This window comes from Echeneis naucrates, chromosome 3, assembly GCF_900963305.1.
Source record: "Echeneis naucrates chromosome 3, fEcheNa1.1, whole genome shotgun sequence".
NCBI lineage: Eukaryota > Metazoa > Chordata > Actinopteri > Carangiformes > Echeneidae > Echeneis > Echeneis naucrates.
The window spans coordinates 19,386,126-19,408,780 of NC_042513.1; the positions used below are offsets into that span (position 1 = coordinate 19,386,126).

General features: G+C 41.8%; 1 protein-coding gene across 1 annotated transcript in view; it reads left to right on the forward strand.

Annotated features, from left to right (window-relative positions):
• The window catches only part of chsy1 (chondroitin sulfate synthase 1), a 49,591-nt gene extending 27,225 nt beyond the window's left edge, over positions 1-22,366 (forward strand). Inside the window, exon 3 of the mRNA XM_029499137.1 lies at positions 19,077-22,366. Coding sequence (XP_029354997.1) covers positions 19,077-20,669 — 1,593 coding nt within the window. The 3' untranslated portion in view covers positions 20,670-22,366. The remainder of the gene's footprint in view (positions 1-19,076) is intronic.
• The last annotated feature ends 289 nt before the right edge of the window (positions 22,367-22,655 follow it).

Genomic DNA, 22,655 nt, shown 5'->3' on the forward strand with positions numbered 1-22,655 from the left:
TGTACTTAGCTTGTTTCCATCTTAATAAAGTAGTTATCCGCATCTCGTATCTGTCTTTGGTTTTGACTGAGAAGGAGGTATGTAAAACTGAATTTCAACCTTTTTCTTTTCTTTTCATTCTCTTTCATGCTGTAATTATCTCCCTTTCTCACCTTTGAATGTTAGCCATCTTGCTTTACTGTTATCACTGGACAAAATTAACCAGGTCATAAACGTCTCATCCATGTTTTTGTTGGTCCTACGCTTATCATCTTCATATGTCGGAGGCCTTTACTTCTTTGGTTTCGCATAGCGCTAGTATTATCTTAACTAATCTGATAAGTGTTCTAGTTTTATTGTATATTGTATATTAATATTGTATATTGTATATTGTATTGTATATATTTCTATATTGTTATTATATTATATTGTCTATATAGTTATATTCTATAACCCCTACAAAAACTCTTTAGTGTGGCTGAGTCCGATTCGAACCATTGTGATGCTCACTGCTCTTTCACCAGGTGTTGGTGGGCTGTTCCAGATTTCACAGTGAGGGAGCTTGGATGAGCTTCAGACCCTCTTTCCCTTTTATGTGGGAGAACCATGTTAAAATGAACAATAATCAAAGCAGAAAATTTCGTATATATATAGTTAAACAGTGACAGGGAATTTAAATAAAAACTCAGTGTCTGCTCAGTTTTAATGAGTTAATGAGAACATAACAGAGCCTGAAGCCTGTAAACCTTTGGCATTGTGATTTTCTTAAGCACAAACTTGAAAGAATCATCTGGTTTGTCTTAGTGAACAATACTCCAATACAAACACCAACTGAATGTTCGTGACTAAATTTGTTCATAAGAAAATCTACTTAGCTAATTCCAGGGTAAGTTTAGAAATCCTGACCCTCCACCCTAACTGAGCTGATTTCTAACTCGAAGAACAGAAAATTGAATAAAAAAATCACAATTCACGAATTAAAGCACAAGGGAGGTCACCACTTTATAAACCTACTGGAAAGAGAACTAGCTCAGCTAGAGTTGACGCACAAGAATGCCGACTTTGACACCCTTCAAAGCTTGTTAGTTCTGACAGACACTGACAATACTTCCGGTTGTGCTGTCACCCAAACCAAATACATCAGGCCTCAGTTTCAGGGCAGGGAGCCATCAGTGCATAAGCTGACAGTACTACACCAAATGAATATTATATATTCAAGTGATTTTTATGCTTCGGAGATGCGAACACTTGGGGAAAAAATAGACCTAGGACGAGATGCAATGAAGGAATAAAGCACCCTGTGGTGATGGAACTCTCAGACACATACACGGGAAGAGAATCTGTTGCATTGAAGAAGCTAATGTTGATACATAAACCACATTGGATATAATAGCTATGAAATAAAGAATAAAAGTGGTTGTCATCTGGGCACAGATGTTAAAGTCAATGTTGACTTTACAGGATTGATAGGTGAGAGACGCTTAGCCCAAAGACAAACAAGTCATATTGGGATGTCTTGGTAAAGAATCCTATGTTTTGGATTTTATCTGTTCCAGGTTGACATCACCCTCATTAACACATTTTGTCCATTAGTTGCTGAACCAGTGGCAGATGATACTGAGTCAGTGAATTTTGTGACTTGCTGTAATCTGTAGTGGTCCTGCATGATATGAGAAAAATATGTCATGTACTTCTACTTCCGTTACTTCTAACTTGGATTTATTAACTCAGTAAACACTCTCCTGATGAGTTTATAGTCTCAAGCTGCAGTTTCAAGTCTTCAATAACAACATGATGGTTGTTTTTAATTGATTTTTCTATTAAAAGGGAAAGCAGGGTTTGTGGTAAAATGTGATTACAGTGTGATTTACAGAAGGTTCCAGAATTTGTTTATTGTTTACATTCTTAGCAATGAAACGGCGTTCTGTCAGGGTGTGCCTTCCTGTTGTTTTAGCTCCATGAAAATGCTCTTCCCAGCATTCGGCTGTGTTTGGTCTAAAAGCTTTTCTCTGGTCATGTTGAAAATTGACTAATGAGAGGTTGTGTTGTTTGTGATGGAAAGAGGAGCAAATTAGGTGGGATGACACATTTCCTCATCCACAAGTTTCACACTTCCAGACAATCTTTACTTGTCTGTTCTTGGTGGTTCTATGTTTGTGGTTCTGAAATGTGTTGTTCACATCCCGGGCTTAAAGAAGAAGTAATTATGCCATTATATCAGTTAGTGGTAGATCAATTTAATGCCAGATTAAACACCACCCAGCACTGTCTGAAACACAAGCCTTATTATGATATTATTATGATATCTGCTCTATTATGAGCCGTGCCTGAAAATACTTTTAATCTTTAAAAAGTTGCATTAAAATGATTAAATTGTTGCACATAACAAAGAACATGCAGATAGAGAGTTTGGTTATTCGCAAACAGTGAGCAGAGCTGCTCTTGTCTTCTCTGTCTGTCTGTCTGTGAGTGTGTGTGTGTGTGTGTGTGTGTGTGTGTGTGTGTGTGTGTGTGTGTGTGTGTGTGTGTGTGTGCATGTGTGTGTCAATACTGTAAACACCATTATGTATTATTATCTATTAAAATCTATAAAACCACAAAGATTCATCAACTGCACAACATCTGTTTATCAAGTGAGGCTTTTTAAAATGCTGTTCATGGAAATAATACTTTTTAAAACATTTAAGAAAGGGTCTTGGACCGTCTTGGCTCAAGCCCAGATCTTTTCAGCTGCTGAAAATGTCTCCACTGCGGGTTGAAGGTCACATTGGGTAGAAAGATGCCCTCAGTGTGTCCGGATTGGAAAAGAAAATATGTTAGAGGAGTTAAGAGTGTAAGGTGTGTGTTCATGCAAACACACTCGAAGAAGGAATTCCTTGCTCTTGATGCAGAGGGCCATGTGTGGCTTCGGGATTAGAAGGCAGCCTTTGTCTGCGAGCCTCAGCAGGTTGGAGCAGGCTGGAGGGCTCAGGTTGCTGCTAGAGGAGAGACTGGAGGGGAGAGGTGAGGATGCCTCAGAGAGAGGAAGGGGATCGGGGCTCAGCCACAGGAGGACGATTGTCCTCAGGCATGCCCCACAGTTGCTATGTGGAGTATTTCCCGTCATTCACTCAATACCATATTCATTTCAGATGTCAGAGTAATTACTGTTTACTGATCAAACTGTAGCTACCTCTGATTAGAAATCAGGGATCGGCTCTATGGTGGTCATTTTCTAGAGATACAGAAATGTGATCACAGCAAGACAAAAGCTGGAGGAGTATTTGCTTACAAATGAGTTTCTCTTATTCATTTTTTTAATAATTTTGTGGTTTCTCAAGTCTCAAGGCTACCCAGGGAGGCTGTCACATAGAAAAAGAAGGCCAGTGCAAACACATTAGGCCTTCAGGAGCATGGGGCTGGCTTTCTGCTGACTTGGTTCTGTCCCTGATATAGTTGCATTGGTCCAACTAAGTATGAGTAGGCAATTCATATCTCCCAGAAGTCTGTGCTGACTCAGATGCAGGCAGTGCCCAGCTGCTGCCGCCGCTGCACTCTTTTCATTCATTCATGTCTTGTGGTCAGCCCTGTGTTTTTGGGGGAGAAGCACAAGCAGAAGCAGCAGCTCTATTGAGTTCAGTTTTTTCATGACTGCATAGCCTTTAGTTGAGGCATCTCACATCTCACAGCTTTTTCAACAGCTCAGGAGCATTACCTGGAAGTCAATATGAGCTGCTAGTGAAGATGCAGAGGTGTCACAGACTAAACTGGACTGAAGTGCAGATATAAGAACCACAGCACCCTCAGGCCGCTGGCCCTCCCAGCCACGGCCCAGAGAGAGACAGAGGGGAAAAAAGCTTTCCTAAACAAGCGACAACTCAACTCGACACCTATCGTGACACATTCCGTCACTCCACAGATTAACTCATCTGCCCCTTCCCCAACTCCCTCTGCTCTTTTCTCCCTCAAACCAGTGCAGCCAGACTCCAAGTGATTCATTTTTTCCATCTTCTAACTCCTGTCTCACGCGTTCTCTCTTTCTCACTCTCTGGTCTGCTTTCCACAGCGGAAATAGTCGTCTCACCAAATCCACAAGTTATGATGAGGCAAATCCTCTAACCTAACACTTGAGCTTGTTGCAGAATCCAAGTCATCCTGGCTTTGCACTTCTTCCTTCTCCTCTGTCGCTGTATAGAAAGACAGAGATAGAGAGAGAGAGACTGCTAAATCATGCCACATGATCAGTGGTGATAGCACAGACACTTGACAGTTAAGAATGAATGATGATGAAGTGTCCATGGAGCCTATTAGTTTTCACAGACTTTTGACATTTTTATCTAATGTAAAATGTGTTCAAATTACTTTTTGTCACATTTTCATGTGAAATGAAAGTGCAAGTGGTCATAAAAGTTTTAATAGTACCGTGCTCCTAGGGTTAGATTAAACGTGCCTTTTGGTGGAAGCTATTAGTTTTGATTAGATCTCTTTCCAAGTCTTCCCTCCCCTTTCAAATTTGTCTGTACCTTCTGATTGGATTTAGTCTCTGGCAAACATTTTTGTCTTGTTTTTATATGTTGATGAAAGTGTCAATCAAGTTCGACTCCCCTTACTGCCTATCAATCCTTACTCTGTCCTGCATTTCTTTCCCTGCAAATAAAGGAATAAAATGTCCCAAAAAACTACTTAGAATGTTATTATTTTACATTAGCTGTACATCAAGAGCTGTTTTGTAGCATTTGTAGGATAATTGGTGTTCAAGTCCAAGTCCCAAAGACAAAGGTTTTTGTTTTTGTTTGCTTGTTTGTTCTTTTTCTGTGGAACCAAATCCCTTCGCCAAATCAAATGCATCCAGTCAACTGATCAGTTCCTGCAGAGATTGTTGTGCTGTAATGTGGCATGTAGAACACTCGTCTGCTCATCATTGACCTCCTGTCCAACGCGGTTCTTGGAGGATTTAATCACCCCCGCAGCTCTGCCAGGTGTTACAGCGCCAGTTATTTCAGTGAATAGATGAGTGTGTGACATTGAATTAATACTTTTTTGGTTTTGAGAAGTCAGTGTCTCCTCAGGCAAGACATAATATTCCTTGACTAATCTGTTCCAAACTAAAGCTCTTTTAATGAGACCTATAAATGAGTGTGATTGTCATGGGAGAAGAGGCCTCTTTCCAAGGAGAGGGGCGACAAATGAACTGACAAAATCACTTCCATTTTTAAGGCATTTCCTCAGACCAGGAGTGCTGTTGCCTCAGAGTGTCTTCAGAAAGCCCAGACGTTACTATCTTTAGAAAGGCCGACACAACCGGTAATCCATTTGGAGGGATGTTGGAAAATGCTGCTGTGGCTGGGACTCCCAAATAAAACCCAGTGCAGCTGGTCCTTTAAAGCCCAGACTAAAACTCTCCTTTCATTAGCTGCCAGTGCCCTCCTTTCTCCTGCAGCCAGCCTATTTCTTTATTGCCTATTACCTCTATCCATTACCTCTAAGTTGTCATTTGTTTCTGAAATCATAAGTGAAAAACAGACCTGCATTATTACTCTAACTCCTTCTCCTTCTGCCCTCTCTCTCTCTCTCTCAAACTATGCGTGTGTGTGGCAGAGGTTTGAATGAATTTATCATAATCAAAAACTTCACTGCTGCTATAATTTGTAATTGTATGAATCAACACGGTAAATGAACTCTTGCACGCACACACACACACACACACACACACACACACAGACAGTACTGGGTGGTGTTTAATCTGGCCTTCTAAATTGATCCACCACTAACTGATATAATGGCCTAATTAATTTAATTGTTATTCAAACAAACCGTTCAAAGAATCCATCAGAAGCAGTGGGACAGGTCTGTTACAGGTCTACACACACACACACACACACACACAGACACACAAATACAACAGGACAGAACATTTTGTACATGACAAACAACTGTCACCTCAGGCCCATACGCATCAGTGGCTGATTACATATTGAGTCTCCACTCCTGCGTCTCCTCTTCAGAGCCATTTCACACTGATGCATTGCTGCCATTCATCATTCAGGCTGCTAGAAGCAAGCAGAAAGTCATATGATACTCACTCTGTGTGCCAAATGGAAGCAGATCAAAACCATTTGTATGGCATTATGCATATCTGCATGTTCAAGACTGCAGCACTTCACCCTGGTAGCTGTTAGCTGCACACAGCTCCAGGCCAGAATCCGAGCAGCAGCAAGACAAGTGCAGCCGTTTTCTCAGTGGGAGGCTGAGCACCAGACATCATGTCAACCCTTTTTCATCAAAGCTATGCAATAAGGTTTGTAAAATTTGAAGAGCTCTGAGTATTTTCTGAGACCACAATAGTTTCAAAACTCCTGTAGTGGCACTCGGATTGGATCTTATCAGCCTCAGGTAACAGTGGAAATGCAGCATGAATAACATTTGACAAGTGCCATTGCATTTGTTATGTTTAGCTAGCAGCTGTTGCACAGTTAACACAGTCAGGTAAAGTTCCCTCTTTACACTGGTCTGTTTTCCGATGCGAGCAATGTGCTGAGGAATGCTCAATGAAATCATTGAAAGAGTACATCATCCTAATTTGAGCTTCAGACTTGATAAGCAGATAAATCAATATTTCTCCTCTTCCCGTCAACACAGTCAGGTACCTTTCCATGATGGAGTCGAGCTGAAACAGAGTGCCTATTGGACACACATTTATCAAGCAGACAGAAACTAATTCCAAATGAATAATGATGTTGTTGGATGCGCAAATAAGGACGTGTTACTCCTTTTTTGACTCTCTTGGCCCCAAATGCCTAAAAAGTATAAAAGTGTTGTGGACTGTAATGGTCAGCTGTTACCTTAAGTGAAAAGGGAAACAAATGCAGTAGAATCAAGACACACGTGGCTGCAGACTGTGGCGCATTGGAGTTCCATGCCTTCATGTCTACCACCATTGCTAATTAGTGGTAGGCACACTGGCCATCAAGTAGATAAAAGTGGAACAGTTATTATTGGCTGTGTCTAAAGGCAAACTTTTGCATCTCAGCCCAGTAACAGAATAAGAGCTGAGAGGAGGAAGTGTCAAAGATAAGACACAGGACAAGTGTTTGCACATATTGAGCTGATCAACAGCCAGACTAATGAAAATGCGTACAAAGGGCTTTTCTGTTTATTTACTGTGGCCGTTAAATGTTTCCTCTGAGAACAATAAGAGGCTTCTTTCTCCTGAGCCCTAGCTAATGCAGTCCCTAGCACTGCATGAGTTTCCTCCAACAACAGTATTTCATTAAGAAGGGTGAGGCCTCCTTACAGTCACTGAAGGGTTAGCACACTGTGGTCACTCTGAGTGAGGATGTGGATGAGGGTACCACTGATCCTATTTTCTGGTATGATCACTTTGATACTGCTTTGTGGTTTAAATGGTATTTAGCATCACACAAAATAAAATCCTTATTTTCCTGTTTTATTTGTTTTATTGCTTTTTTATTTTACTCTCTCAAAGCTGTTACCTTTGTTTTGTATCCAAAACCTTTAATTGGGCTCAGATTTATTTATTCATAGTTTTTCAAATTAAAAGACATAATTTAAGATACATTTTAACATTTCATATCACACAAAATGGTTAACCACTGTTGCACCGTTTGAAAAAATGCATTTAAATGAATCCCAAATTATATGTATTTTTTCATATTCTGTCAATATAAGTATTCTTTCTATTCTTTTGTTTATATTGTCTAAATATATACATTTATTTATTTATTTTTCAGTATTTGGCTGTAAACTGCTGTGACTCAGTAGTTATGGGTTTAATTTTGAACTCTATGCATACCAAAAGCGCTGGGTCGTCGCTCACACCCTCCTCTGGCTGATTTATCTGCCATACGCATGTGAGAGAGGAACCAAGGTTTGAATTTTAAGCCAAAATCTTATTTTTTCATACTGCTTTGTTCACTTTTCAATTGCATCACTGACTGCCCTCCATTGCGCTGACTCTCTGTGTACAATGTAACGGTAGTTCAATTAGACTCTCCGAACATATTGTAATTGAATTCCTAATGCATCTCCACTAACGGTCTAAATGAAGGGGGGATTCCCCTCTAGCTTATTTACTCATAAAGATAATGTTTGGTCAGTGAAACTGGTACTTTTGACTTTATCTTAGCCACTTGCCAAGATGTGCATTGTAATTGGATTGTATCAAGATAACAAGGCTAATAAGCCAACCCATTTGGATGTAGCAGACCAAAGTGTGTGTGTGTGTGTGTGTGTGTGTGTGTGGGGACCTGTCACAGTCCTGTCACAGTCCTGTCACAGTCCTGTCACTGTGTGCCCTACCAGAGGCAAGAAGAGCTATTCTGTCAAACTTCTGATGGATTCTTTTGAATTGTTGTGTTTGAATCACAATTAAATGAATCAGTTAGTGGTAGATCCATTTAATCTGGAACACAAGCCTCATTATGATATCTGCTCTATTTTGAGCTGTGTCTGAAAATACTTTTAATCTTTAGGCAAGGCGAGTTTATTTATAGAGCATAATTCGTACACAGAGTAATTTAAAAAGTAGAATTTTAATGCAACAGAGAAGAGGTTGTTTTGCACATGACAAAGAACATGCAGATGGAAAGTACAGTTATTTGCAAACAGTGAGCGGCGCTGCTGTTGTCTTGTGTGTGTCTGTCTGTGCGGCCACGCGTGCACTTGAAAGGGATCTTTAATTGGCTGCCACTGCCACTGTCAGGTCTCTGTGTGGAAGCTGCATATGGAGTCAATCCATAGACAGCTCTTTGTCTACTGTGTTCACAGGCTAAAAGACTTGACATTCCTACATGGTGGCTGTCACATGGCTGCTGGAAGGTATCTGAAGTGATCAAGGAAAGGTGCTGTATGTGTCAGTGGTGACATCTGGACTGCAACCCATAACCATTCATGTTCAGCTGTTGCCCTGTTTACCTAGGGGTCAGGAAGCCATGCTGTCAGAGGGATCAAACAAAACAGGGTTATAATTAGTACCCCCCTCCCACTATCCCCTTCTGGGAAGGCCACAGGGTTTGTGGGGGATGAGGGTGGAGGATGGGGTGTATGTTTGAGCTCCACAGGTGATCTACCCTAACACTACTGGACCCTTAGAGCCTGCAACACCTCACAGCCCTGCAGCATGAGCCAGTCGTCAGTTCCAGGTATATGAAGCATGGTGCATGAACGTCGGGGCATAGTGACTGCTTTGTGTGGAAGACATGCCACTCACAATCAGCTTCCCCACAGCTGTGAGAGGTTACATGCTTGAGCACACCAGTGAAAACTGAACATCATTAGGAGCAGTGAGATAAATATTTTATATATAAATATGTCTGAGGAGAATGTGTCAAGATGAACCATCATATACACAAAGAAGTCTTATCAACATTTTCTGAAGAGACTGACTGGTTTTCAGTGATTTTCACTTTTTGCTGCAAAGCAGTAATGCAGCTTCTTCCAGCTGGTTAGGGTTTCTGTGCAGGTCTGTTGTCTTTTCAGAGTTTCTGTATCTTGCTCACATCTTAGCAAACCAGTTTTCTTTGTTTACTCCAAACACAATGGCAGTGTCAGACTCGCTGCTCTGTCTGTGGGGCTTGGCTTTGTCGTGATTTTGTAATGAAATTCACAATGGAAACCTAGGTTAAGCAAAACTTTATCAGTTCAAATGATGTTTTGCTTGATTTGTGTTGATAGACACTGATGGAGTAGGATACATTTATTTCAGGAACGTGTTGTTTGCTATTGGGACAGTTCAGAGGTCATTCTCATTTATGTGACTATCTGCTTGTGACTGGCCTTTAGCTGCCTTTACTGCTAGCTGAGGATTGGCGTAGCTACTAACCCCATTGAGCTTGACCAGTATCAATTATGAAATTTCATGTAATAACCACGCCCAAATATATCATGAAAATATTTCTTTACTTTGTCCCCTCCTAGCTTTTCTTCTCCTTTTTTTTTTTCAAGCCCACTAAACTTTTAGCTGAATATTGGAGCTGTAACACGCAGTTATTCAAAGACTTCTTTCTGAAAATGAAGTTCTTTCATTACATATGGGCACCTGCTTTTACAAGTTTGGATTGGCTTAATGGTAACAGCGCCGCACAAGAACAGGACTGTTTGCTTTTTTCTTTGTTGATATTGTTGTGTGTGCTTCCCTGACATGACACCTCTGATAACTGCATGAATGGTGGGAAGAGGAAGTAGCTTCATGGTGTAAAAAAAAAAGTGTCATTTTTCAGTTCAGTTCTTATTAACTACCTAGTAACTAACTAGTCAGTGTTTTTATCTTTTAAACATGGCCATGATCTTTCCCTGACTTTAACCAAGTACGTTTAGTATTTAGGCCTCATGCATTGTAAGAAAGTCCAATTTCTGTGCACTCCCTCAGTGACGAGGTTTATGTCTGGGGTGGAGGGATTGTTTAGGGCAGGGACTGAAGTGAAGATTACAGTTTAGATAAACATTTCACTTTCTATCATTGATGTGGGAGTAGATACACTTGTCACCAAGCGTTTCTACACCCACATCCCAGTTCCTTTTCTTTCTTCAGCTTCCTAGGGCGGCACTCACTAAATGCTAGATCCACGGACCACCAGGGCTCCACAAGTATGCTGCTGCCCACCGCTAAGCTATAATTAACTTCAACAATAAAAAAAAAAAAAGAAAAATTTGACCAATATTGGGTAGATTTTCCCTTTCGTTTTTATGGAAGGTTTTAATTTAACTTTTTCCTTTGATGTCACAGAGCAGTTCATGCTGTTGGTCCGCCCATGGTTACCCTCTCAGCAGGCACACAGGCATTAGTGACGCTGCTGTCAGCTGTAAATTTCTTAAAGTGATGATGAGGCAGGATAAAGACCTCATTCACATCACATCTTGTCAAAGTATAGGGGGGAAAAAAAATCCAGACCTGCTGTTCCAGGTTACAGTCACGAGGAACCAAAGTGTCTGGATCCTCTTCTGTGGAAAAGGCTTGGTTGTATTTTGGTTTTAACCTCCAAGCTGTTGCTTTGCTTGTTATCTTGTAGAATTTTTTAATACCCTGTTAATCAGCCTCAGAAGGAGAAATATTTATCTCTAAAAGCTGCATGAACAAAATTGGAGGTATGTCAGGAGCTAAGTAAAGAGAATGGGAGGATTTGGCCTCTCCTGGTGGTGGATTGCTTTTTCAGGAAGGATGGATTGAGAGAGGAAGAGATGGTATCTCTCTGTAGTGGTGCCAGAATACAGTCAAGGACTGGTTTCCTCCTGTTGGCCTTCCGCCCCTCTGTCACACTGCACCGATTTTTGCTCCACAGACCAGAGTCAGCATCAGAATCCAGCACATGAATTTCTGACCTTCAGACCTGTCATCCATCCTCTCACTGTCACCAGCACAATTAAATGTTTCAGTGCTCGCTTTGACCTGCTCCTCTACTGCCTTGCCTTTATGTGTTTGTCTTTAAGAGGATATTTTGGGTGTGGTTGCCTCTTGTTTTGATTTTTGATTCTTTAGATTGGTGGCTTTTCCTCAGCACTATTGCTTTGTACATGTTTCACCACTTCCTACAGGATACCTTCTGCTAGATAACTGAACTAAATAGCCAACATATTTTGTTCCTTTTGTTGCACCTTCATCTATACCACAGCGATTCTCTCAATTAGTTTGATTGATTATACATCTCTGCTTTTGACTTGCAACAGCCCAAGCTAATGTATAATCTATCAGCTTGGGCTGTTGCAAGTGAAAAGCAGAGATCTGAACACTTAACGTTAAAGTATTGTTCTATCCAATACCATCAGCAGTAGTGACACTGGAGTCATCAGGTTAATTTGGGAGATCTGGCAATAGATGATTAGGCTAACAAATATTCAGATGGATGAAAAGGTCACTCTGGTCAGACAGAATATAAATAATGTGTTCTGTTTAATGTGTTTTATGGGTATGGTGGGGGTTTGGTTAGGTTGGGATGAGCCGTCCCACAGTGATAGTACCTATTTCTCACTGGTTCCCCATTGGCTAATGAGACACTACGGCATCAGACTGGATAAACTCAGGTTATCTGCTGGAGTTCTGAAAGTATGTAGTTCTGCTTTCTCCTGGTGTAAAGATGTGGTTTTGCTTATGTGCAGCTTACACACCTCCCTCTGTTCTCTACACATGACTACACTTCGAGTGGAGCTAATAATGTTCACTGTGGCATGAACACACTCGTGTAGATCACTCTGTGCTGTCTTTGCTGGTTGTATTTCAACAAAAGTAAACTGGCATGAAGAAAGTGTTTGTTTCCTCTGTTTTGGATCTGTGGCAGTGGACATGTGACCCTGATCTGCTCAGCTACAGCTTTTCCTTCCTATGCAGTTATATAAAAAAATAAAATGGATTGAGTGACAAGTTTTCGTCACACATTGTGTTAGTGTCCTGAGTCTTTTTGACTCATGAGATAAGGCAAAGCCTATGTTTTCTGTCTTCAAGTGAGTTTTTATTTCTGCTCTGTATTGGACAGTTGTCAGATGAGATCTGTCTTAACATGATGGATGGAATGTCAGCTGGTTCTTGAACCTCCTCTCACATCCTGTCTCTCCAATGAGCAGGTTGATGTCAGAAAGGAAAAACCTTTTCCTAACCCATCACGTCTAAGAGAAAGACTGAATCAAGTAAAAAATCACTTTCTCAAATCTAAGACTTTATCTTGAATTTTTAGAACTGTGAGACAACTAAGGGACAGCTTCTTTTTTTTAAACTCTAATTGAGTTACATAACCCCATTGAGTGATGATGTATGTCGCCCATCCATCCCAGAGAGCCTGAGCTGGAGAAAATCCCCGGGCCAAGGACCGGCTGTTGGAAACAAAGGGCCTTTTCTGCCCCCTGTCACCCAGTTCTGTCCATCTCTCAGCAGACTCACAATTCCAGAGTTCATACCCCTGCTTTATTAGTGCTCTCAGTAGTCATCCCTAAGTGATAGTGGCACTTATCAAGGTCTTGTTGTCTTCTTTTTGTGACAACACATCAAGCCTTCACAGAGGGAATTAACATGCAAACTAGGGCTACACAATATGCAATTAAATTTTATGAAAAAGAAAAGTAAAATAATGACCTTGTAAGCTTCTTCCTATAAGTCTGGAGAATACAATTTGTAGGCTGGGACATTACTGTACCACCACAATGATTATGGTGCTGACACTGCACAACAATGTTGTGACACGTTTTGCTTTATCAAAAAATCTTTTGCAGAAATTGTATTTGGCCATGTTGAAATATTGGTGTTTTTTGATAACTCTTGCAGCTCTAATGGAAGCATTCACTTCAGATCACTTTAATTCCTTTTGTTGAAAAAGTCTGATAAATGTGAAAAGAAAAGATAATAACACAGTATCTTTCTAAAACATGAGCCTAAAACTGATTACCATAGTTTTTCATAAGCTTTCAAGTTTATGAGGAAACTTTGTTTGTTGGGCAGATGAAGAAATGTCTGTGTGTGGCCTGTTTAAATGTTTAAATAGTTTCTAGACGGAGAAATATGATCGCTGAAGCTCTGGATACAAACATTATACTTGTTAGTGGGACACATTAATTGCTGGTTTGGTTCTGGTTATAGTGTTTGGTGACAAGGAAAAAAAACATCACTAGTCTTTCTGGATTACACTGGGTCATTTTCTCTCTGCTGACTCTCTGTGTGAAGCATCTGTTCCTTCAAACATCTGAAATCAATGCAGCCACATTAACTGATCCAGCACTTCATGGTTTAAACAATGTCTTATGATGCCTCATGTAAAACTGTCATTGGAGAGATTACACTAATTGAGTCAAATTAAAACCTCTAATCCTTTAGTGTGTGAACGTGAAAGTGAAACCTGGAGTTTAAATCATGATCGTTCACTTGATATGCTAAATTTGAGCAGTTTGAGTGGCACACAGGGATTTGCTCTTGTGGAGTGGTCCAGAATGACTGTGGAGTCACTGTAGAGTAAAGGAAATCAGTAATAAATTCAATTTATAAGCTGACATGATATAATTCAGATTTTACTCCTTTATATGAGGAGGCTGCTGGTCCACAAGGCAGTAAGGTAACAACCAACAGCTGAAACATTCAGCAGCAGGATGGAGGGGTTGATGGATACATTTCAGAGTCCAGACTAATAGAAATGTCTAATTTCATACAGGGAATGTGATTTGTTCAAGGCGACACCTCTGCTGCAGTAAACTGGCAGAAACGTGTTGCTGATTGCATTACATCTCTGTGGGCAGTTCTCCATAACAACGCCTCTGTTTTCTGCTGGGAAAGTGCTTTGGAAAAGATAAGCATCTATTAGTGTGTTTATTTCTCTAACATGTAGTATCAGTTTTTTTACAATGAACTTTGGCTGAGAAAACAGTGTTTTTCCTGCTGGTAGGCGGAGGTGGCACCATACTGATCACAAATGTGCTCCACCTTAAGCCCAACAGCAGTTCTAGTGATTTCTGACACATGTATCCAGGATCATTTTGTCAGTAAAATGACTACACAGCTCACAGATACTTATGAGAGCCCAGGCCCACAGGATCTATTGTTTGTGTCAAAGAATGTCACTGGAGATAATGTTGAAAGAAATGCAAAAACATTTTGTAGTTAAACACAAACAGACATCAACTATTAGCTGGGCTTGCTCTGAAGTAAATAGTCTGTAATTGGTTTCTGCTAAAGCTGCAAAATTTCAGACCAACAGAAACAAGTCGTGATTCTTTATTTTTTGTAATCTATTTCATAGTCTAGCAATTTGGATTTATGGTGCATCAGCTCATTCATATCTAAACACATTACACATAAGCCCCTTTTTATGTATGAAATGACAGCAGGACAGTGTTATTTGTGTTTTCAATCATCACAAAGAAATGTAGTCATTCGTCCCCATTTTATGTTCTTTAATCTATATTTGAATAGTAAAAAGCCTTATGTCACAATCAAAACCAGGAGGTTGATAGGAACCGGTTTGATGTGATGCATCCCAGTTGGCCAGCTGTATCTCTTGCCTGGACAACTTTGACTTAAGGCAAGTTCTTTTCAGAACATAACCAAAGGCTGATTGATTGAAATCAATTGATAAAAACCAGCTGGGATTTATTTTATTTACTGCTGCTGTGTGCGCCGCTGTGGCTCTCACTCACACATCACATATTTGACTCAGAATCTGAACCCCACTTACTTTTTCAGGATATGTATGCTACTCAGCAGCAGTCCACAGGTTAGATGGCTAATATTGATGAAGTCATCTGGTGTCATGGCTCTGCTGTTGGAACAACATCCCATCACACAGATCACCAGGCCCATTGTTGAGCTGTCTTATGCGTAAGAAGCTTTTCCCTGAGTTGAGAAATTAGTTTGGACAGACCGCCCTTGTTAACAGGAGAACCAATTAATGCAGTCTAATGCTGTCTCCAATTAGATTTGCATGGCCCACTCAGAGGCAGGAACTGCTCATTGTTCTGCAGATTAAACCCAGCAAAAGTGGCAGCCATGCTGCTCTGCTGGTGTCACCTACTACTCTGAGCCTCGGGCTCCAGCCTCTGCCTGCACATGCTCCTTGCTGTAACAAGCCTGAGGCATCGCACACCAGCATTTATTTACATGCACGCAAGCTGAGGGGTGACTTTATGCTTTTATTTGTTTTAAAGAGCTTGTTGCTCTTCACATTCCCAATTTTTTGTGTCAATTTAGAATTTAGTACAGCATATACATGAAGCTGGTTACTCAACAGGTTGTGCTAAAAAATGGGTATTAGCCCCCCCACACACTTTTTGTTGTGTTTGACTGTGCAATAAACTTAATTAAACCACCTACATACCATCATGCAACCCTTTGTCCTCTTCTCTTCAGCCTCTTATACCAAGTCAAAACTTGTTGATGTTATAAGCTTTCCGTTTTGCATTTGCAGCCCACACTCCAAGATGATACAGGCCTGATGACATCACTATGACATCGGCAAAGACTATTTTCTCAGACTTGACAAAGGTTTGCCAAAAGAGCTGTGTTGTGTAGTGAGTGAATGTCACCTCATGGCAACTTCATGACACATGGAGCAGTCTTTGTCTTTGAGAAAGAAAACTGGAGGATGAAGTGGACCAAACTTTTCTGTGTATTAACATTGGCCTCAATGGCTCTCTGATCTGACCTCTTGTCTTGAGTGTTGCCAGACAGAGGAGAGTTCCTTGTGGTGTGTGGCAGTGTGTTTATTTGTGAAGCCCTGCAGGATGATGGTATCATTTCAGCAGTGCAATCACAGCGGCCACAGGCTGTGTGCATTGGCTTCTCCCTTCACTGTAGATGACTCTGTCCTTTGTCACTGACTGTTATTGCTGTGATAAATCTCTTTCTGTTTCTTTGCTTTGATTATTTTGTTTGTATTGACTCACTTAAAAGTCACGGTTATGTAATGGGGTGGTGGAGACACACAATGTTGCATTATGTTGTAATCAAGCATATATAAACCTGCAGTGTCTGAGGATTAAGGTAAAGCTTAAGGAAGGTATCATGTAAAGTGTGAACATTATATTTAAATTGAGTTCAGTGATGATCAGACTCCTTTTTGTTACAGCTGCATTTGAAGTGAAGCATGAGGCCTCGTGACTTACCTTTGTCTTTCCCTGGTCAGAGAAGCAATTCATTTGATGTTGTGAACTTAATGACTGTGAAGAAATTGCACTAATGAGTTGTAAGTTGCAACGGTGACCACAGAAGTAGAGGTTGTATAATTAGGAAGCAGGGCTAATGATGGTGAAGCCGCAGGAGAGAGACATAAACATCCTGACCAATCGACTGTCAGGTGACGACCACTGGTGTTAACCTGCTGGAAACAGTCTGAGCCAGCATGGAGCATCACTCAGTTGAGCTACCTGGAAAAATACTGAGCGAGAGAGGGGGGAGCTCATCAACCTTTGTCCCATAAATAAAAGAAATACAGTTAATGTGGCAACTGAATGCACATGTTGGAAATACTTTCAGACGAACAAGTAAGGACGCAAATCTGCATCATTTCGAAAATGAGTTGACACGTCTTATTGGGGCCTGAAAAATTGCCAATTTGAAGTGGAAAGTTGTTTTGTGTTCGAAAGATGCGAATGCAGAAACCCCTGGAAACCCATAAAACTCTCACGAGAGTTGTCATAGTGATGTCAGATGGCACTCTGTTTGCAAAAGAAAGACAAAATGTCTGACATGATTCACAATGCACCATTATGTTTGTTGTTATTGTCAGAGGGGCTTTGTAAATTTCTCAATACAATAAGTTACACTAATAAACAATTTATTTCAGAATGCAAAATTATATCATATCCCTTCAAACTGGATCAAATTGTACAGAGTCTTACTGAATCAAATGAAACCATACATTCCATTTTATCTAGACATGTACCACTGAGGCACAGTGGGTTTTTTTACGTCTCAGTTTATCTGGGAAGTGGCGTTAACTCAGCTTAGTAGAAACAATATTCCCTTCGCCTATCAGTGCAGTTTCATGACGACTGCAGAGTGCACATTTTTCCATCCAGCAGAGCATTTCACACACAGCATGTGAGCGAAAAGGAATTAAGGTCCCAAGCTATTGTGCTGTCAATTGATGCCTGTCTATTGTGGGATATTGTAACACAGACTGCAGCAGCATTGACTGTCTGATAGCGTCAACTATTGAAATTGAGATGTAAATGTATGAGTGGATTCACCATCAGAGGGGTGAGTGCTTCACTGCACTTTGAATGCTTTTTGAATAAGGCTTCAATGGCGAAATGCGTTTTCTAAAATTCATCAGCCATGCAGCTGCAATCATAACATTTTTAACACCGCTCCCTCTTTCTCTCTCTCTCCCCCCTTTCTTTATGGCATCAGGTGCCAACCAAGCTGAGAAGCATGCAGCTCTTTGTGTAAATATATTGTTACAGCTGAACGAAGTCATGCCAACTGACAAAAAGGTGACCGATGAAGATAAAAATTGTCAAACAGATGTTGTTGCAGTGTTTTCTGTTTGAAGGAAAGCGACAGGAGGGTTCTTGTACGTGCAGTGGCCTGGTTTTCAGACCCCTCACCTCTGCAGGCACAGCTTGCCTCAAGACCTCCATTAATGACAAGGTTACAGTGTGTTGTGATTGGCAAGTTGCCCTCTATTTGGTACATAGGGACACAGGTTAAAGCCATGGAAAAGCAAAGAGTTGCTCTAGCAGTTTCTGTGATCGTGCTCAGCTTCAGGTATCATTTTCCATAGCTCTCAGGCACGTCCTGTCTCATTCCACGTATGTCCTCTCCCTTGGGATCAGGCCTGTGGCTGCATTCCAGAGCCTTCCTCTCAAATTAGACTTTCTGGGGGCTGCAGGCGTTCTGATGCTCTGTTCACTGAGAGGCAACAACACAAACCCTGCCTTCTTGACCACGGCAGAGAATTAATGGTCACCCAAAGATATTGTTCTTAAAGAAGCATTTTACAATAATGTGGCTAACAGCTCTTTGTGTTCATCCATCCTGTAATCTTCTCCCTCCTCCTGCTAACAGCTGACAGAGATCAGCGTAGACCGTTCGATTTCAAACTCAAATCCAATGAGACTACAACTAATTCTCATGGCGGCAGCTCCGTCAGCTCAGCCGGTGCATGCAGTCACAGTTTTTAGCTCGTTGCTCTCAGGGATATAGAGCACTGCTCAAACTCCAGCTTCAGTGTGTCTCACTCTCTGCTGTCCCCTGTGTGTGTCTATGTGCGTCTTTGTGTTTGCCCACGCCCTCTTGTAAACAGACAGGGAAGGGGGAGAGAAAGGCCGTGAGTCAAAAATCTCTCTTTAGTTCACTAAAGACGGCACTTGAGAGTCAAGGCTCTGGTTTATTATAGTAACAATAATTACATTTTCTAACTTATTTTTATTTAGTCTACCAATGAAAACCTCATTCAAAAACCACAAATGCTAGTAAATGAAATCCACTGTTGTTATATGTCCAAAAGAATGTGGTCCAAAATGTTTGGACCCTCTAAAGAAGTAAAAAACTTGTCAAAGTCTTAGGTCTGACTGCAGCTAAGAAAGGAAGGTGCTTGTCATCACTGAACCTGTTTGCTACATCACAGCTTTGAAGAAACGTGTAATGTTCCACTGGCTCTAACTACGACCTCTCCCTGTCTCCACAGATGCAGCAGCTTTTCTACGAGAACTATGAGCCAAATAAAAAGGGCTATATACGAGACCTCCACAACAGCAAGATCCATCGAGCCATCACCCTCCACCCCAACAAGAACCCCCCCTACCAATATCGCCTACATAGCTACATGCTCAGCCGCAAGATCGCAGACCTGCGCCACAGGACCATCGAGCTCCACAGAGAAATTGTCCAGATGGGGCGCTATGGAGCTGCAGAGCCCAGCCGAGATGACCTCCAACTTGGAATGCCACCCTCATTTATGCGATTCCACCCGCGACAGAGGGAAGAGGTCCTGGAGTGGGAGTTCCTGACTGGGAAGTACCTGTTCTCAACATCTGATGGGCAGCCGCCACGCCGTGGAATGGACTCCTCTCAGCGGCAAGCGCTGGATGACATCATCATGCAAGTGATGGAGATGATCAACGCCAATGCCAAGACACGTGGCCGAGTCATTGATTTCAAAGAAATCCAATATGGCTACCGGAGGGTCAATCCTTTGTATGGGGCAGAGTATGTGCTGGATCTGCTGTTACTGTACAAGAAGCACAAAGGAAAGACCATGACGGTTCCTGTGAGGAGGCACGCCTACCTGCAGCAGACCTTCAGCCACATCCAGTTCATGGAAGAGGAGGAGATGGAGGCCAGAGCCTTGGCCAGCCATATTAACAAGGAGTCAGACTCCCTCTCCTTTCTGTCCAATTCACTCAAGATGCTGGTTCCCTTCAAGCTGGCCACCTCTGGGCAGGACCAGAGGGAACCTAAAGAGAAGAAAATCAACATCCTGGTGCCTCTGTCGGGACGTTACGACATCTTTGTGCGCTTCATGGCAAACTTTGAACGTGTTTGTCTGATCCCCAACCAAAATGTCAAGCTGGTGATCCTGCTTTTCAGCACAGACAACAACACAGAGCGGGTCAAGCAAGTAGAGCTCATGAGGGAGTATCACATGAAGTATCCGCGGGCTGAGATGGAGATCAAGCCTGTAGCCGGCTCTTTCTCCAGGGCCTTGGCTCTGGAAGTGGGCTCTTTGCATTTCTCTAACGATTCTCTGCTTTTTTACTGTGATGTGGATCTGCTCTTCACCAGCGACTTCCTCAAGCGATGTCGGAGCAATACTGCCTTGGGAGAGCAGAGCTATTTCCCCATCATCTTCAGCCAGTATGACCCTAAAGTAGTGTACGCTGGGAAGGTCCCTAGCAACAACCACTACGTCTTCACCTCCAAAACGGGCCTGTGGAGGAACTACGGCTTTGGGATTGTTTGTGTCTACAAGGGAGACTTGGTCCATGCTGGAGGCTTCGACACCTCCATACAAGGGTGGGGACTGGAGGATGTGGACCTTTTTAATAAATTTGTCCAGTCAGGGATTAAGTTGTTCAGGAGTACAGACATAGGAATAGTACACGTCCACCACCCGGTCATATGTGATCCCAACCTGGAGGCGAAGCAGTATAAGATGTGCCTGGGCTCCAAAGCCTCGTCACATGGCTCCACCCAGCAGCTGGCTGAGTTCTGGCTGGAGAAGAACGACCTCAGCTTCAGGAGACTGGCCAGCAATAATGGCTCGGCAAGGACAGTGTGAGCGAAGCCGAGCAGGCTGCAGACCGTCACAAACTGAACCTGAACCCTCTCTGTGCTCATTTCTTCCTTTTATTGGTGTTTTCACGACCTAATTTATTTTTTACTGAAATGAAAGACTTCATGTGGATATCTCTTGAAAAATTTTTTACTATAAGGAAATATACCGAAACACCACGATGGACGAACAAACCACAGAGACAGTCCGGGCCCTTGGACACGTTTTGGTTGATGATAAATAAATATTAACTAATATTCTGGTGAGCCTTGTTGTAGTGGCCCGAGGCTTCTCTGGCCTGTCCCATGTTATCTGTCAGAGCGGTGAGGGGTTGGGGGGTCACTTGTGTGTACCTCAGTGAAATATGCTGCCATGGCCCTCACATATTCCATTTTTCTTGTGCGCATCATGCGAATGAACACAAATTCAGAAACTCTCAGACCAGCAGTGCTCAAAACATAACTCAGCTCTTTATTGTGAATGTTTACAATGAAAACTCCTATGATAGAAATCTGAGTGATTCCTGAGCCGCTTCATTAGATCTCCTTTGATTTACAGTGGTTTTACTTTCCCATTTGCTTTTATGGTTTTGGTAATAACACATAACACTGTTACTGTTTTTTGTATTTTTCTTTTATCATCATTTTTTCTGTGCACCCAACTGCTGGATTTGATATCTGCAATTCATCTTTTTGCTGTCTAATTTATTGAATTTGCAGGCTCTGTTTTCTACTCTCTGACTGTTTAAATATGTATATTGGTAAGATTGTATAACCATGTCAGTTGTGGGATAGTTTTCATGTTCCTTTTTCAAACTCATTATCACCAAAGAGTTTTGCACAGTCTGCTTTAGGTATCATGTTGCCTGTTGCCTGTTGCCTGCGTGTGTGTGTGTGTGTGTGTGTGTGTGCGTGTGTGTGCGTGCGTGCGTGCGTGTAGGTAGGTAGGTAGCTGGGTGGTGTTTTGCAGGTACAAACATGAACCTGGCTGTATAATGGAGAGTTAACACAAAAGCTCTATCTGTCCCAGGCCTCTGAAGGCTCTGATGGGGAAGTGGGAACCCGCCTGGCCTTTTATTCCAGGGGGTTGAAATGGGAGCGGTGTTCAGCTCGGCCAGCAAGCCACACATTGCTGTCTCTTTCTACAAATGACTTTCTTTTATGTTGAAATGAAAGGTGTTGTGGCTGGTCCCAGTCGACAAAGGTGTGGCTTCAGTGCGGAGTCCATTGAGCTGTGATGTGAAACCCCACAGTCTGGTCCTGTGTTACAGGTTTGAGGGCGGAACATTTTCTCAAGGCAGACCTGAATCACTGTGCTGTTCCTACCTATGTCTCTTACTGGCAGGTACTGTACATTGTAGCACTCCATCGGGTCAATGCTCCTCTTTCAGCGACCAACCAGAACAACTGATTTTAAGACTGATGCAACAGGATCAGTGACTGTGCTGTCATCATACTTTTTTTATTTTGGTTTATTTTTTTCTCCTTAACTTTTTGAATATTTGTTTTCTTTCAGCTCTGTCCAACTGGGCAATGTTTTCTATTTAAGAAATAAAATGGGGCGAAAATGATAAAACTGCTGTTCTGTGATGTTTTTCTCTCTCTCTGATTTCCTGCAGGGATGACGTCACTAAACAAACAGCAGGATCACCAAAGTGTCTAAATATGTCAATATGTGATCAATACACCACAAACAGAATCTACTTCTGCATGATACACTCTTATTAGAACAATTCAAAAAGGTCTAATTACGTCTGGCCTCTAAAGGGAGTGAGAGGTCACACTGACTGAATTATTTAATGTTACACCTGAAACATTTTCATGAATGATTAAGACCTCAGAGCCATATGGCCGGCACACTGACGCCTGATAAATGTACGTCAGCCTTCTAACTTTAAAATTATGCTTTTACCAATTTAGTATCCGGTGTCACCTGAGGGCTGGGCCTTCCTGTCACCAGCTGCCCGCCTCCCGTGAAGCATTTGCAGCAAGA